The 16,738-nt window shown below is 48.2% G+C and overlaps 1 protein-coding gene across 5 annotated transcripts in view; it reads right to left on the minus strand.

Annotated features, from left to right (window-relative positions):
* Positions 1-16,738, minus strand: part of LOC142903122 (striated muscle preferentially expressed protein kinase-like) — a 44,935-nt gene that overhangs the window by 15,819 nt on the left and 12,378 nt on the right. For 2 of the 5 annotated variants that reach the window (XM_076048594.1, XM_076048598.1), the window contains 21 exons: positions 16,346-16,388; positions 15,196-15,230; positions 14,283-14,381; positions 12,314-12,464; positions 10,517-11,188; positions 9,482-9,840; positions 9,292-9,381; positions 6,472-6,561; positions 6,175-6,343; positions 5,782-5,855; positions 5,219-5,377; positions 4,943-5,132; positions 4,629-4,858; positions 4,065-4,184; positions 3,096-3,200; positions 2,769-2,975; positions 2,094-2,217; positions 1,819-1,991; positions 1,532-1,644; positions 731-899; positions 548-647 (listed from right to left, as the gene is read on the minus strand). In XM_076048594.1, the coding sequence (XP_075904709.1) occupies positions 548-647; positions 731-899; positions 1,532-1,644; positions 1,819-1,991; positions 2,094-2,217; positions 2,769-2,975; positions 3,096-3,200; positions 4,065-4,184; positions 4,629-4,858; positions 4,943-5,132; positions 5,219-5,377; positions 5,782-5,855; positions 6,175-6,343; positions 6,472-6,561; positions 9,292-9,381; positions 9,482-9,840; positions 10,517-11,188; positions 12,314-12,464; positions 14,283-14,381; positions 15,196-15,230; positions 16,346-16,388 (3,472 nt within the window). The remainder of the gene's footprint in view (positions 1-547; positions 648-730; positions 900-1,531; positions 1,645-1,818; positions 1,992-2,093; positions 2,218-2,768; positions 2,976-3,095; positions 3,201-4,064; positions 4,185-4,628; positions 4,859-4,942; positions 5,133-5,218; positions 5,378-5,781; positions 5,856-6,174; positions 6,344-6,471; positions 6,562-9,291; positions 9,382-9,481; positions 9,841-10,516; positions 11,189-12,313; positions 12,465-14,282; positions 14,382-15,195; positions 15,231-16,345; positions 16,389-16,738) is intronic. The other 3 variants (XM_076048596.1, XM_076048597.1, XM_076048595.1) reach the window with 3 other exon arrangements.

The raw sequence follows: 16,738 nt of genomic DNA on the forward strand, positions 1-16,738 counted from the left end.
AGATCATAGCACTGCCCCCTGCAGGCTTGTACAGTAGGCACTAGGCATGATGGGTGCATCATTTCACCTGCGTCTCTTCTTACCCTGATTCGCCCATCACTCTGGAACAGGGTGAGTCTGGGGAAAAAAGGCTTCAATTGGCTAGGGAGCAAAAAGATTGAACTCTGGAGCAATGGAAGAAGGTCATGTGGTCTGATGAGTCCAGATTTACACTGTTCCAGAGTGATGAGCGCTTCAGGGTAAGAAGAGAGGCAGGTGAAGTGATGCACCCATCATGCCTAGTGCCTACTGTACAAGCCTGTACAGTAGGCAAAATTAATGCAACACTGGATGGAAATCAAAGCTTATCGAAACAATGCCACAGCGAATGCGTGCCGTAATCAAAGCTAAAGGCGGTCCAACTTAATATTAGAGTGTGGGACCTGTATTTTTGGTGGCAACTTTTTTTTTGGCCAAGCAGTGTATTTGACCATTTGTTTTTCTGTCTTAGTGAAATCAGCCCTGGTGCAAACACACACACACACACACACACACACCCTTCGCTCACCTGCCGATCTCCTTGTGGGTGTCGTAGTAATCAGTCAGCCGCCTCATCTTCCTCAGGATGCTGCCTTGGTCCTCCAGGGGCTCCACCACCTCCTTGGGCTCTGCAAACAGGGGTCGAGAGTCAACTTTCAGCCGTCTGATCCGAGTTTGCTTGGCGAGCTGAAGCGTGGTGCCGCGCACAAACCTGTGTGAACGGTGAGCTCGGCCTTGCAGGAGTTGGCGCCGGCCAGGTTCTTGGCCGTGCAGGTGTAGACGCCCGAGTGGTCAGGGCAGGCGTTGAGGATGACCAGCGAGTACTCGGGGTCGTCGAACACGAAGGTGTAGCGGCTGCTCTCCGACAGCTGCACGTCGTCCTGCGGGAACAAACCCCAAGCACAGAGGTGGGAAGTAAAAATAAGTACAAATACTCGGTTACTGTACTGCAGGAGATTTTTCAGTTTTGCTTAAGTATTTCTTTTCATGATAACTTTTTACTTATACTCCCTGCATCTGTTCACTGACATCTGTACTTTGTACTCTTTACATTAGGAAAAACATGTTTGTTACTTTTGTGTTTTAAAGTCTGTGTTTAAAGACACAAATTCTCTTAAAAGTAACTAACTTATTCTCATCACAGTTGCTGTTACTTGAAGTTGAGTTATTTGAATGATGCTGTTGTGTGTTTCAACATAAAAGTGGGTGATATTTTAGAGATAGAAGGCTATTCTAGAGTAGCTCGGCATGGGGGTCACTTTCAGCACAGAGAAAAATATACATGTAGAAAATAGCATTGGTTATTATTATTACTAAAAATGTAAAGATGTATGTATCAGAACCTGCACTTTCTGACTTTCACTTGAGTTCAGGAGTTGAATCAGTACTTTTACTTTTACCAGAGAACACGTAAGTACAAGTATACATACTTTTACTCAAGTACAGAATGTGAATAATTTTGCCACCTCTGCCCAACAGTCACATTTCTAAATTGCCCCTGCAGACATGGTACCTTGTACCACAGGATGTCCGGGTCGGGTTTCCCCTCCACCACCACAGCCAGGCGACACGTCTCTCCCACCTGCACGTCCACATCCTCCATGATGGTTTCAAACTTTGGAGGCACTTCATATAAAAAAAAGAGAGAAACAAACTATAACAATGAGGCAAGCTGTTGCTGTGCAGCTGGAAGCTAACAATTCTAACAGTCAACAATTTCCACCTTTTGCAACTGTTACATCCCGTGGGGGCGGCGCCAACACTAGCACCTAGCACTAGCAGTTAACACTAGCAGCTCACCCGCCATGGCCAGCTGGAGCATGCAGAGGTCGCTGCCAAACTGGTTGCTGGCCGTCACCACCAGCTGGCCAACGTCGGCGCAGCGGACCCGCTGCAGCCTCAGCATGTGCTGGTCGTCGTCGGGCATGCTCATCTCGTACACGCCGGGCTTGTGGGCCATCGTCACCCCCCTCCTGCCGGAACAGGCAACACACATTCATCAAAAAAAAGGATCCTGATCCCTGATGCACGAGTATGCTCCTGGATATAAAAGCGCTAATTCCATTACAACTCACCTCTTCCAGGCCACGGCCGCGTGCACGTGGTTCAGCGTGATGGTGACGCTCGCCGGCTGGTTCTCCACCACGTACACCACGTCCGGTTTGTCCACGATGACGGGCGCTTTCCTCAGGTAAGGCCCTGCGAGACAGGAAAAAAAACAAAAAAAAAAACAAGACCTGGTCATGTGACCTTTCACCGACTTCCCCTCCCCCTCCCCCTTGAAGTATGACGTTATTTTATTATTTGTAGGATAAGTAGCAACTTGTTTACATGGGGTCCCTACACACAAACATCAAGTTGTAACACAAATCAGCACATCAGTGCAATCAAAGGAAACAAAAAATAAGACAATAGAAACATACAAGAGTCATTTAGACAAGTTGCAACCAGACTTTGTGCAAGTGTTCAGTGAGGTGTGGTGACAGAGTGAACGCTTATTATTAGTAAAAATGAACCCTTTTCTACCAGTTGATTTACTGGTGCGAGGGACCAAAACAATAGGGATGTGTAATTTGATGGATGGAAAAGTGATGTGCAAAATGCTGTTTAAGGTGAGGGGATGATTAAAGTAGATGAATTTAGTATGTAAAATGGAGCAAGTGTATCTGTCGTCGCACATATAGAGAGGGGAAGTGGAGAGACTGGAACACTAGACATTGGTGCGTATGATGGAGTTAGTTAGCGCTTGCCTCGGTCCAGGAGCTGCACCAAGTCGGTGGAGAGCGACGGCTTGCTCAGGGTCTTGCCGGTGGACGCCAGCACCCTGAAGGCGTAGCGGACCCCCTTGGACAGCGAGGTCACGGTGTAGCTGCTCTCCCTCAGGTTGGACGCCACCACCGACCACTGGATGGAGCCCAGCGGCTGCTGCTGCACCACGTACAGCAGGCTGCTGCTGTCTGCGCAGGCAAAAAAAAGAAAAAAAGACCCAAAACAGTCAGACAACACTTTATCTGCTAATTTAATTCCCCTCTCTTGATTAAGCTCTTCCAGGGAGGCGCTTAATTAAATGGATCTACCGAAGGAAGGGTCGAGCTTCTTTGGTCTCTTCCAGCTCAGGCTTATCGTTTTCCCCGTGATGGCCTCAATCACCGGCGGGCCGTCAGGAGGGTCGGGGACAATGTCTGTGTGTTCCAAAACGGATATAAAAAAGCGGAATATTGCATTAGAAGGACAGAGATAAAGGTTGATTCATTTTCTAGGAAGCAGCTGCTGCTGCTCCAACTAGCTAGCTGCTTTCACTTCAGCCCCGAGCTCCTTTGGTAAGAATGTAGTTAAAGGTCCAGAGTGTCATATTTGACCTGATTTGCGATTTTCATATTGGTAAAAGCTTAGCATATTTCCCCATAAATACATTAATGGGGCTTTTATTAATGTAGTAAATATATTATTTAAAGTGTATACTCGCAATACAATAAAATTAACTTGGTTTTAAACCCTTAGAACGGTTCTCCTACATATAACAGTTCTCATACATATACATTACATATAAGAAAATACACAGAGCAATCCGGTTCTTGCTCCTAGTCAGCTGCCATCTTGCACTGCCCTATTTCTAAGGAAGCCCGGTGTGGACAATGCAGGTCGCCTGACTACGTGTTTCGTAATTGGAGTGAACGCTTGCGTCCTCAAATAAACCAACAAAGAAGAAGGTGGACAAGGTATCCAGGCATGTGTGCGCAGGACACTGTAGTTCACCGGCAAGCTTGGGAGAGGGAGGGTGAGAGGGTGAGCGCAGCAATCTAAAAATGAAAACACTTGATGTTGCTGTTTCTTCTTCAAAAATCTCCAACTATTACACATTTGACCTTTAAAAGACTTGGCTAGCACAGCCGGCTAGCACAGCCGGCTAGCACAGCCAGCTAGCGATGCTAGAAAGCTCCTTAACCGTAGCTATGTGGCTAAACTAGCCGACAGAAATGGGATTTCATCTAATCATGGCTCTCCACCCAACGCGTTTAGGTCGTGACTCCGCCCACTGCCCTCACCTGTCACATATAGATGAGCGTAGCAGGCCGCCTTGCCCACTTTGTTGGCGATGACGGCCTTGTAGACGCCCCCGTGGGCGTGGCAGGTGCTCCTGATGACCAGACTGTGGACATCCCTGTCTGGAGGACAGAGAAACCATTGAAACGTGTGTGTGTGTAATAATAATAATAACAATAGGGTCTTTCGCCCTTGCGAAAGACCAGTTCGTTTCACAACACTCAAGGCAGCCTTACAGAAAACTGTTAAAAATACAAAATACCAGAGATAAAAAGTACAAATAAGGATGCAACAAAAACATGCAACAAACAAAATGAAATACATTAAAATAATTCCATATAAAAGCAGTGCAATTTATCAGGTCGGGTGTCAGGTTTGAAGAGATGGGTCTTGAGTTTGGATTTGAACAGAGACAGAAGTGGTGTTGCAGAGGTCATGGGGGAGTCAATTCCAGACTTGGGGAGCAGAGCGGCTGAAGGCTCTGCTCCCCATGGTGTGTGTGTGTGTGTGTGTGTGTGTGTGTGTGTGTGTGTGTGTGTGTTTTTGTGATCAGGCTCTTTGCCTACGTTGGGTCATCTTGCGCTCCTCGCTGCTCTCGATCCGCTTGCCGTTGTGGTACCAGCTGATGGTGGGGTAGGGCAGCCCGGCCACCCTGCACCTGAGCACCGACTCCCTGCCCTCGATCACCTCCACGTCGGCCAGCGGCTTGACAAAGTCCGGCATGGTCCTCCGCTCCACCTCGCTCTCAAGCACCTCGGGCTCCTCGGGGATGGACGGCATCTTCTCAAGCTTGGACCTGAAGGACGAGAAGACGAGTTGAGAGGAAGTTCTCCCAGAGTGAAGGAGCAGGGAGGACAGACTCGCGGGGAGCTTCACTCACATGTGAGACGAGATGGCAGCTCGCGCCTCCTGCATGTAGAGCTCGGCGGTGCACTCGGCCCTGCCGTGGGCGTTCTGGGCGACGGCCGTGTAGAAGCCCTCGGTGTCGGCGCCGACCCGGGCGATGACCAGCGAGTGCCGGCCGCTCTCCTGCAGGAGGTGCACGTTCTCCCCCTCCTCCACCTTGGTCTCTGGGGTGGAGGGAAGCAAAGCAATCATGCAGGAAGCAGCTCATCACATAATAGAAATGATAAGAATTGAAAACTAAACATCTTACCAAAGTGCATCCAGGTGACCCGCGGCGGCGGCGAGCCGCTCACCTTGCAGTCGAAGCGGGCGGTGCGACCCTCGATGACCTCCAGGATGTCCAGCTTGCGGGTGAACAGGGGCTCGATGGAGGGCGTGACCCTCAGGTTGGCGCTGGAGGTCAACTCCTCTGTGGAATACAACACTCACTCATCAGCGCCCCCTAGCCTGCCTGGAGAACCTCGGAGAAGGAACATCTGCTGCGTCTGGTTGCAGTGAGATTCTGATACTTTCTTTCTGATACTTGTAATATGATTATGATTGGGATTATTATGATGATGATTATCATAATTGCATTGTTTGTAAGTAATTATATTATATTGTATTACATTATTATCATACATTATTATACATTATACATTTACATTATACATTATTATCACACTTCCCATACTAACACTCCTTGTTACCTTTTTCTTGTCCCTATACAAGAAAAACATAATTTCACTACCGTCGCAATGTGCTGTGTGACCTTTGAGTCTTTCAAACTCCGAGGAAGAGTTTTCCGTCTGTTTGCGAGTGAGGTGGCTTCACCTTTGGCGGTGCTCAGCTTGCAGGTGTACGTCCCGCTGTCGTCCTCGTGCACGGAATTCAGCAACAGGCGGCACCTAAGGGAGGACAGGAGACAATTCTTCTTTGAATTTTTTTATTTCCATTAATATTATTACAATTTTCTCTGTCTGATAATTATAATATTTATTATCATATATTAACACTTTTTCAACTTGTATATTTACAATTGATACACGCGCATAAAACCCTTGATGTTGTTGTCTGTTTGTCTGTCTGTCCATGTTACTGCATAGTCCTATTGCGCAATAAAATTTTAAAAAAATTGAGGCAGAAAATAGAGAAACAAAACAAAGAAGAGGCGGTTCCATCAAGGGGAAATAAAAAGTATTGGGAAAAAAGTTGCCGTGGACGAACCTCCTGCCGTCAAAGTGCATCTTGCAGTTGAGCAGCGCCGGCTGGATCAGCTTGCCGTTGGACAGCCAGTCCACGTCCACATCTGGTGGGCCGGTGATGTAGCACTCCAGCAGCGCCGAGCCGCCGGCCCTCACCGCCACGTCGCTCACGCCCCGGGTGACCCTCAGCGCTGCATCCGCCACCGCTGCAAAACAACCATCACTTTAGCCTTATGAAAGACAAAAAAAGTAAAGTAAAACTCTGCAGACATCTTCTATCATGCAGAAAGAGCGGGCAGTTTTTTTTTTTGTGGCTGACCTTTGACCTCTACCCTGCCGTCTGCCGCCTGTTCACCCCCGTGCTCGTCGACAACCTTGTCCAACCTCTGGACCTCCATGGCCTCTTCGTCTGAGAGGAAACCGAAGTGAGAACAGGTGAAATATACACATTATATGTGTGTGTGTGTATAATTTTTTTTTTCTTTCTTCTTCCCAAAATTGCGTGTGAACATGGGGGGGGTAGGATCGTCATAAAACCAAGACGCAGGTGCTGGAACCAACAGCGGGATCCCTTGGTGACATCAAGTGATTTCGACCAGCTCACTTCTTTAAGCGCTCAGTTCCCTGTCGTTTCCCATGATCCTCCTTTCAGCGGGCGGCGAGGATGTGCAGCCAAGTGCGATTTGCACTCATCTCCTTCATTTTGTGTAATTCAGACGGAAATATTGCCAATGTTGCGACGGCGGCGGCAGCTCCCTGAGACCTGTTCCGACGGCCGCAAGCTGTCGGGGCCTCTGATGTTTACAGTCTTTTGGAAAGATCAGCCTCCTCGCCAAGACCGAGCGTCCTGGCACCGGCGAGCACAGTGCCCAGTTGGACGCGAGTGGGCCACAAACACACAAACACAGCGCAAGGACCTCTCTGAAGTGACCACAACTTGACAGATAATGAATTAATCCCTTAAATCCCGACAACATCAAATCCATCAAGTCAGCTCCATCTGACACCAGCTGATAACAGCAGCAGCCTGTGAATCAGTGCAGGTGTGAAGGAATCTCATCCAAAGAATTAACAGAGGTTCTCCACTTCCGGACCGAGGAGAGGACGAGAGATCTGAGGCAGCGTTTCTCAACGGGTGGGTTGCAATCCAAAAGTGGGGTTGTGGATTTTAAAATATATATATTTGTTGGGAGAATGTTGGGCATTTATTTTGCAGGACACACATTTCAATTTCAATGATTTATTTACTAGGCATGATGGAAAGTATGATATTTGAACCAGTGTATCTGTTGCCATGTATGCAGAGAGGAGAAGTGGAGAGACTGGTACATTAAACAATGGCTAGTATGATTAGTTAGTTAGCACAGTGTTTCTCCATTGGTGGGTCGCAGCTACGTGGCCAGTTTCCCATTTTTTAAGAAAAGGGATTTCAAAATTATTAAAATTAAAACTAAGAAAATAAATTTGTTTTGCAGGAGACACAATTCAGTTCAATCATTTCAATTGCTTATTCCTGCTTCCTGTCACTGTCACCTCGGACATTCCAGAACTGCCCACCCACCCCCGGTAAAGAGTGACTCCGGTTGCGGGATTGAGTCACTCTGCAATTCTTCTTTACCCATTTTACATTTTTCAATTTAAATGCGGGACTAAGACGCTAATCCCTCGGCCTGAATTATTGAGTCCCAACCTCACTTGTGGCCCATTAATCAACTTTCAGCCACCGCTGCTGCTCTCATATCGTAATGACTCACATTATAATCTCTCGACGCATTTTTTTTTAAACAACTCTGGAGGAGTAGTCCTTTAAATCCAGAGAGAGTCTCTCACACACACACACACACACACACACACACACACACACACACAAACAGGAAAAAAAACAGGAGGACGTGATTGCGGCCAGGACATAAAGCAGAAGGCAATTACCCAGGAGGGACAAGAGTGAGGCTAAAAATAGCTCGGCAGCGGGCTCCGACTGGGCCAGCCTAATATGGCAGCGTGCAGGCAGCACCGGGTGGGCCGGCTGGTTGGCTGGTTGGTTGGCTGGCTGGACGGACGCTTACATTTGTTGACAAGAAGCGGAGGGCGCGGCACTCAACGCTCAGGTATAAACACAGTCGTTGACTCTGTTTACACTCGGAAGATTCCAGAGAGGTTTAACCTTCACGACGGGAGCAGGACCTCACTTTTTTGTTATTTATCATTCTTTTTTTTTTAGAGATGCAACGAAGCCACTTTTTTTTACAGAACAAGTAGTGTACGAGTACTTGCATTTCAGTACTTGCCAGTAGCGATACCAAGTACTTTATACATTACAGAAATATTTTGATTTAAATTTTTTTTTTCCCCACAGACGTTCTGCTATTTGATCAACATTCCTCAGCATGTGTTTCTAGAATGAACATGGCAGTACAAACATAAATTTAACAAAACTGTGAAATACATAGATGTACAACTGGTATCGGTGTCGAGGTATCAGCACGTATTTTACGAGTACGGGTAGAGTACTCAATCAGCGGTATCGGTTCTGATACCCGATACTGGTGTCGATATTGGTGCACCCTAAATCTTTGTATTCAACCCTTTTCAAAAAACCCGACCAGAGCTGTGAAGAATTAAGGGGGTTGCCATGGCAACCAGTGAGAGGCTGTGAGAGGAGGCCTGCCTGAGGCTGAGGCTGTAATGCTGCGGAGCTCCGGCAGCCCTTTGTAGTCATTAAGGGAGAGAATGTCAGGCGGGGGGATTAAAGAGAGACCCAGCAACTGAGTCACCTTGTTAGCGGGAGCGTAGCTTCTCGTCAGGAACACACTACCACCTATCCGCAGTGGGGAAACACTTTTCACACATAGGCCTTAGAGTGGGGACTTCCAGCAAGGCCTCACCTGACTGGATGCAAAGGTTCAGGTGTGAAAAGTCTCCCACACAAAATAAACTATCAATAAAATACAGGCGAGTGGGAAGAATATCAAAAATTGTTTTCAAATTTTTTTCCACGATTGTTGGTTTTAAAATGGATCGTATTGTATATGTATTGTCATGATCGATAGTAAACCTAAGTAGCTATTTTTTATGGCTGAAACAAAAAAACTGTGTAATAACAATTAGGACAGATTTCATGTCACCTTCCCAGTAGTACCTGCAGGGGGCGGGCTCACGGCCGTGTCCTCGAGGGGCTTCTTGGTCCTTGGGCCGGCTGTGACCTCATCGTTGTCATACAACGAACCCCCTAAGAAATAAAAGGAAAGAAAAGAAAAGAAAGGGGGTGGGGCTTAGATCTCTTCTTCTGCCACCAAAGACAGAATGTACGGAGGAGCCGTTGGTCTCACCTTCCACGGGCGACCCAGGCCGGCTCCTGTGACCTCTGACCTCTGCACCGCCGTCCTCCTCGCCGTCTAACTCGCCGTCTACCTCCATGGGCTCATCCTCCACCAGGATGGTGGGGATGTTGACCTTGAGGGCCGGCGGCGACCTTGCCTCGCCCGCCCTCCTCCTCTTGGTCAGCGGGCTGACGGAGGGGACGGGCGAGGTGGCAGTGAGGCGGGGCGGCTTGGGTGGACCCTGAGAGCCCGTCTCAGACGCCCTCTTTCCGTGCGGACTTGGTGCTCGGGCTGCCAACGGCCCCGGGTTGCCAACGGAGGGCCTCGGTAGCGCGGAGGCGGCCGGCCGGGAGCTTTGCGTGCCGTTCCTGTGTTGCCAAGACATGACAAAGGTTCTTATGTAACACACGCACACATATCAGTGTGTGGTTGTATGACGAATTGCACAAAAGAATCACACAAAAAAAGTAAATAAACCAATTAGAGTAATAAATGTGAGATGCACCGATACCACTTTTTTACAGAATGAGTAGAGTACGAGTACTTGCATTTCAGTACTCATCAATACACATTACCTCATAGAATTACTTAAGATATTTATTTTTCCACAGATGTTCTGTTATTTGAATAACATTCTGCAGTACAAACATAAATTGTCAAATGCACATATATAGATCTGGTATCGCTGTTGTGGTATCGGCACATATTTTACGAGTATGAGTACGAGTACTCAACCCTGGTATCGGTACCGATACCTAATACTGGAATCAGTGTCAAGGTATTGGTAAATATTTAACAAGTATGCTTAGCTGTACTCAAACCCAGGATCGGTACCGATACCTAATACTGGAATCAGTGCCTTGACACTGATTCCAGTATTAGGTATTGGTACATATTTGGTAAATATTGGTACATATTTAACAAGTATGCTTAGCTATACTCAACCCCAGTGTCGGTACCGATACCCGACACTGGTATCGCTGCATCCCTAAAACAAAATTAAAAAAATCAAGGCTAGGGGATCAGGGATCATCTTCACCAAACCTGCTGAGGCTGGTTGTCGTGTTTGTTGATGATGATGGTGGTGGTGGTGGTGGTTGTTGCCGTGGTAACTGGTGAGCTGGCGCTGTCTCCGTAGTAACGGAACCCTCGCCTCCTCCCCCTCCTCGTGTTGAGCCAACCAGCTGCTTCCTCTCAGCTTCGGGCTGCCTGGTCCCTCCGTCCCCGGGACCTGGACCCTCTTCCGAGACCTCCGCCCAGGCTCGTTCCCTGGCCTCCAGCTTCCGGACCACCTGTGGGGGGATGGGCTCCAGTTTTCCCGCCGGCCCCGGCCCGTCGTGGCCCGTCTGCGGCAGCTGCTCGGTGGAGAAGGCTTTCTTCATGCTGGGCCTTCCCACCAGCCTCTTGATCCTCTGCAGCTCCTCGGCAAACTTGCTCTGGTAGCTCTGCACCTTCTGCGAGTAGCTGCTCTTGTCCTCCAGTGACGAGGCCCGCTGCTTGAACGCCCCCCTCTTCCTCTGGGCAGCGCCATCGCCACCCACCTCCTTCTTCCCATCGACTCCCATCGGTTGATCCAGGCTGGCCCGTCGCTCCTCGAAGGCGCGCACCTTGTCGGAGATCTTGGGTCCTGCTCGGGTGGCCTGCTGGGGTTTAGAGGACTGCGGTTGCTGTGTGGGTTTGGTTGCATCCAGGACGGTGGTGCTGCTCTTGTTGGGACTAGAATAAGAAAGGGAGAGCAGCTCTTGAAAGTCAGTGGAAGTTCCTGGGTTCCTAGAAGTGTGAGTGGGTGAGTGAGTGAGAAGGGGGTGAGAGCACTTGCAAAAAGCTGCTGCAGCAGCCTGGGAGGATTCACACCTCGGTGTTAGTGCTCAAGAAAGTCCCTCTGGGGGGTTAGTCTGTGCTCTTGGTGCCTCGTTGTCAGAGGGGAAAAAAAAACAAATGGTTCAGGAGCAGGGAAAGGACTCAAATTGACAACGAGGAATAGCGACACGGCGACGCCGAGGACGCTAACGAAGTCAAACAAGTGAGAAAATCTGATGTTGCTGCAGCAAAACTGGGTTCACAAGATGTAAAGAAATCTTCAATGCAAAAATAAGCAATCTCAAATGAGAACCCATGACACACGCAACCAATCAATTCGTGAAAAAAAGCGCTCATGCTAATATTAGCCTGTGCATGACACAGCGGAAGCAAGAAAAAGTCCCGAGTCCGCTTTGGGAAAAACATGCAGTGGCTGGTTAAAAAACAAAAAAAAAAACAAAATCAGTCCTCAGAAGTGCTGAATAATGCATGTTAGCAGTGTGGTGTCCCCAGTAGTAGCTTCACACACCAAAAATACAATCCTTTGTTAGTGCTGGAAAGCCAAAACACACACACCTCAGAGTCAAAGGAAAGTGTGACACCACAATAAGTGTGTGGAAGCAACAGGAACCACTTAAAAACGGGGGGAAAAAGTTAAAAAATAAAGTGGCTGCTGGGCAAGTGGAGGAAACCTGATCTCAGCTTTTTTCCTGCTCATTTTGAAGGTTTTGTGGTCTCTTTTTATTTTTATTTTTATTTTTTTAAAGTGGGATCCGTACGAAAAAACAACGGCAAAGACGAAAAAAAAAAAAAAAACCCACACGCTCAAAAGAAGCCGCGTGCTATAGCGGCATGGAGAATGTTCTCCCTCGGTAGAGGCTGAACATGCTGCCGTAGTAGTCGCTGCCCACTGAGACACTTTCCTCTGAGCCCTGAACGGGCCGCGCCAGGTTGGCGTGTGACGCCCGCATCAGCGGCTCCACGCCCAGGTGGCGGACAGTGGCGGCGGCGGCAGGCTGCCCCCCGCTGCCCAGGGCTTGCCTGGCTTGGCCGGAGGAGTCCGGGTGGAGGCCAGGGGGGCGGGAGCCCAGGGCGCGCAGCTCCCGCTCCACCACCGGGTCGTAGGCGCCGGGCAGGGTGGCCCGGCGGTCGGCCACGTCCGGGTTGTAGTCCGTCAGCCCTCCCCCCTCACCTGGAGACGGAGAGAAGGAGGGGTGTGTATATCAGAATATGAAACAAGATTTTTCTTTTTTTTAAGGATTCAATGGCAAATACTGCACATTGCTGATCCTTGCCTCTGCACAACTGACTGCCTTTTGCACATCTTGCCCTTGTTCTTTTGTTCTATTTTTTAAATTTTTTCATTTTATTTTTAGTTCACTTAAGACTCCTTCTCGTGATTGCTGTATAGTTTGTTGTTTTCAGTGCTGCAACAGCAGAGTCAATAAAGTATCAATCAATCAATCAATCAATCAATCAATCAATCAATCAATCAATCAATCTATCTATCCATCCATTTATCCCTCTATCCATCCATTTATTCCTCTATCCATCTATCTATCTATGATGCAGTATCCAGTCTGGTGATATGTGAAGCTTGCACTCTTAATTTCAGTGATGGGAAAAGTCAGACATGGAGGGCCTGCAAAAATTTGTGCTAAATTTGGAATTTAAATTTTTTCTTTTTTTTTTTTTCAAAATCACACTGGAACACGCTGCGACACAGATAAATACTTCATCAACTGGCTTAAAAACCAAACAGAAAGTGAATCCACTTAAGGAGACCCCTCCACCCAGATCGCAAATCAGGCTGCTGTGTCAGTGACGCTTTAGCGATGAGTGGCGGGGACGGGGATGCTTCGGGCAGCGGAAAGAAAAGAGTCAGTCAGCATCCAAGCTAACGACTGGCCAGTGGCGTCTCCTCACGTTCAGATCCTGAGTCAGCACCACTAAACATCCCACAGCAGCTCCCGGTGACACCGAGAAAGAAAGGGACGACAAGACAATCGATAAATCTCTATAAAAAATTAAAAAAAAAAGAATTAAAAAAAGTGCTTGGCCTTTTTTATATCTCATCTATATAATTCATCCTCTCGATATCTAATCTTGTAGCAGCACATCCTGCTGCACAGCCGAGTTGCCGTTATCAAGCTAATGGGCGATACGAAAACTCCTCCGCATCTCGATTTGCATTTGACGAGACACTCGAGTCAGGGCAAACCGTTTGACTCTGCTGTTTTTTTTCTTCTTCTTTTTTTAACGCAGCCCCACTCCAGACGTCGGGGGCCGAAGGGGGTTGTGGGAGTTGAAGAAGTCCGCCCGGCAACAGGGAAGCTGAGAACGTGCAAACACGCACACTTCTGCACGTGCAATTGGACAGTATTACACACCCTGCCCCTCCCCCCCGCCGGTGAGGAGCAGAAAAAAAGCAGGGTGTTGATAATTAGGGGGTCTATATGCAGACATCCAGCAGGGGGATCTGTGACTCACACCCGGTTGGTGTGAGTCACCCTGCAAGTCAAGAGGGAGAGACCTGGGCGTTTGTATCACTGACTTAGGGATGAATACCTAAATAAATCGGTGCTGCTCCTCTAGTTCATAAAGTCAGCGATGTGAAAATCAACAGCAGCCGCCTCATCTTGTGGTCTTCAACAGTCCATTAGCAAACGTCCTGCAGCTCCATCCACACCTCGTCCTCCATTCCAACTTAATTGCCCCACATTTAATAAACCCTAATTGAATTCTGGCAAAGCACACATTATCATGGCAGCCTAATTGATGCAATTAGCTCTCGGGGCCTCATCTATTTTTTTTCTGGGCTGCCTGGCTCCCAGCGGAGCCAGTGGCCGGGAGCAGCAGCAGCAGCAGCAGCAGCAGCAGCCGGACCTGAGGCAGGTTCCCTGCTGGAAAGTGGGGCACTGTGTCACGGCAGCCTTCTGCTGCCGCTCGGGCCAAGACCAGAACAATCCTCTCAGAACAACAAGCAAACTCGGTCGAGGGTGGAACCCACCTGGCGGTGCTCTCCGTCCAGCCTTGTCCTGGTGCCTCCCGGCCCCTTCCTTGGTTTCCATCTGAGGCTCGGTGGTCTCATCCTCTGTGGTCTCAGAGTCTGAAATCGACAGAGACGCCAAGAGCAGAGGGTGAACGCGGAGCAGAGCGGCTTTTCTCGTTTAAAAACGCGCGGGTTTTGACGGCTCCTTGCAAAGATCACTCCCCTCCCCCTCTCCCCTCCCCCAGCGTGATGGGAAGCCAGCTGTGACTCAATAGAATGTGTGAGAGGAGTTCAAATGGACGCAGAAAAACAGCATTGTGAGCTCAGGTGTCTTCATTTAGATTTTAAATGAGAAAATGTTACCCTGTGACCATCAAAATGGCAGTTGTAATTAACTGGGAAAAAAACTATATTGATCATTTCCTGTTCAAGCAATTGCTGCCGATGCGAGCTGTGACACAAGAAAATCAAATAAATATGAATATAAATCTTTTACAAGGGACCAGTGCAAGAAGATGGACATGAGGGGATGATCGACCAGTGCGACCAGTGCAAGTCCTTCACAACACAAAACGAGACCACGGTCCGAGACACTGAAGCGGCATGCGAAACATGAGATGAGACCGACGACAGGAATAGAAGAAGAAGGAGAAGAAATGAACACCAGATGGGAGTGCAGTGTGCAGTGCATCATCATAAAAGAAGAAGCTGATATTGAATGTATCACAAGACAAACAAAAAACAACATTGCGAGGAGAAAAAAAAAGATGGACGAACCGAGGCTGAAATCAACTGCCTGCTACCACAGATCATCACATGACACCAGCGGGGACCAAACAGATGGAGTCGGGAGGGTGGGGGGGAGGGGTTGGTGGAGGTAGAGGGGGAGGATAATTTTTGTTGATGTTTTTTCTTTTTCTTTTTTTTTTACCGTAGCTTTGCTTTCGGCAGGAGCGGAAAACTTCGCTTCCATAGTGGCAGCAAGAGAGGGCAGACGGGAGAGCACCGTTACTATGGAAACCAGCATCCCTCTCACCCACACGACCGATCCTCTTCGTACCCATTCGGCGGGAGGGGGCGGGGAAAAGGGGGGTCTTTTGAAAAAAAATAAAAAAACAGTGGCCAAACTGGAGGCTGACAGACAGAGGGGCCGTCTACTGGTCGGTGGCAGGAGGGGGAGGAAGAGGAGGAAGAGGAGGAAGAGGAGGAGGAGGAGGACGGCAACCAGAAAACAGGTTGCACCTCGTCATCGTGCCTCGCATGGACTCAGATCCTGATTAGATCATTTCCGGACGGTTCCGCCTGGTGACGAGAGATCCAGTGGAACAGCAACAATCACCATTAAGTCAGTACACGGCTGCGCTCTTCTTTTTAAGTAGCTCTGTGTGCATATAGATGTGTGTGTGTGTGTGTGTGTGTGTAGATGTGTGTGTGTGGGTATGTAGATCCACCCGTCTGCATCAAATGAAGTTAAATGGCTTGGGAACACTTGGCTAATGTAATTATGTAGTGTGTGTGTGTGTGTGTGTGTGTGTGTGTGTGTGTGTGTGTGTGTGTATGAGTGTCTGTGTGAGGGGGGTGTATTGTTGCAGCGGCGATGGGAGCTGCTACTGCACAAATTGTGCAGAGGAGGAAAAAAAAAACACACGATAAAAAAAACCCAAAACAACAAACGTTATTATGCAATAAAAAAACAACCGGGCAGGACGTTTATTCACTCAAGGATGCAATGCGGCCAGGCGTGATTGCAAAAAAAAAATATTGCTCGGTGGGGGTGGATGTACAATATAAAAAAAAAAAGGGAAGAAAAAAACAAAAGAAAACAGCGTCTCAGTGTGAGCAGTCAAAAAACCGAAAACATCAAGATAGAAGACAGCGAGCGAAGAGGCTCTGCAAATAGTCAGGAGAGGAAGAAGGGAAAGAAAGTGAAAGAAAAAGAAAAAAACATGACAGAAGGGGGAAAAACTGAAAAAAAATGATGATAAAAGAATAATAAAAGTAAGTTGAGATTTTTCAAATAGGAGGAGGGAAGCAGGGAGTGTGAGGCTGTGATAGGTGTCGGGCTCATACTGACAACACACCATGGGTGAATCTGCCAAATGTCCGTGTGGAGTGGCCAGTTCTCTGAAACAACACAACAGAGCACAGAGGGATTATTCTCGGGTCTAGACATTCTTTACACACACACACACACACACACACACACACACACACACACACACACACACAGAGGGGGTGCCACCTTCAGGCCCATATCCCTTTTCTCCACCGAACCAGGAAACTTCAAGTCGCAACATGGTTGCACCGATATCAGGGTTGAGCACTCTGCTCTCACTCGTATATGTGCCGATACCGCAGCACATACCAGTCGGACATGTATGGATATCACTTTTTTTTTTACATTTGTGTTTGCACTGCAGTGAAACTTGTGAGAGTCAGCCCATGTTTGCAGAGGAATGTTGTTCAAATAAGAG

The sequence above is a fragment of the Nelusetta ayraudi genome, unplaced genomic scaffold (genome assembly GCF_046127955.1).
Source record: "Nelusetta ayraudi isolate G7.1 ecotype Tasmania unplaced genomic scaffold, CSIRO-AGI_Nayr_v1 ptg000106l, whole genome shotgun sequence".
Lineage (NCBI taxonomy): Eukaryota > Metazoa > Chordata > Actinopteri > Tetraodontiformes > Monacanthidae > Nelusetta > Nelusetta ayraudi.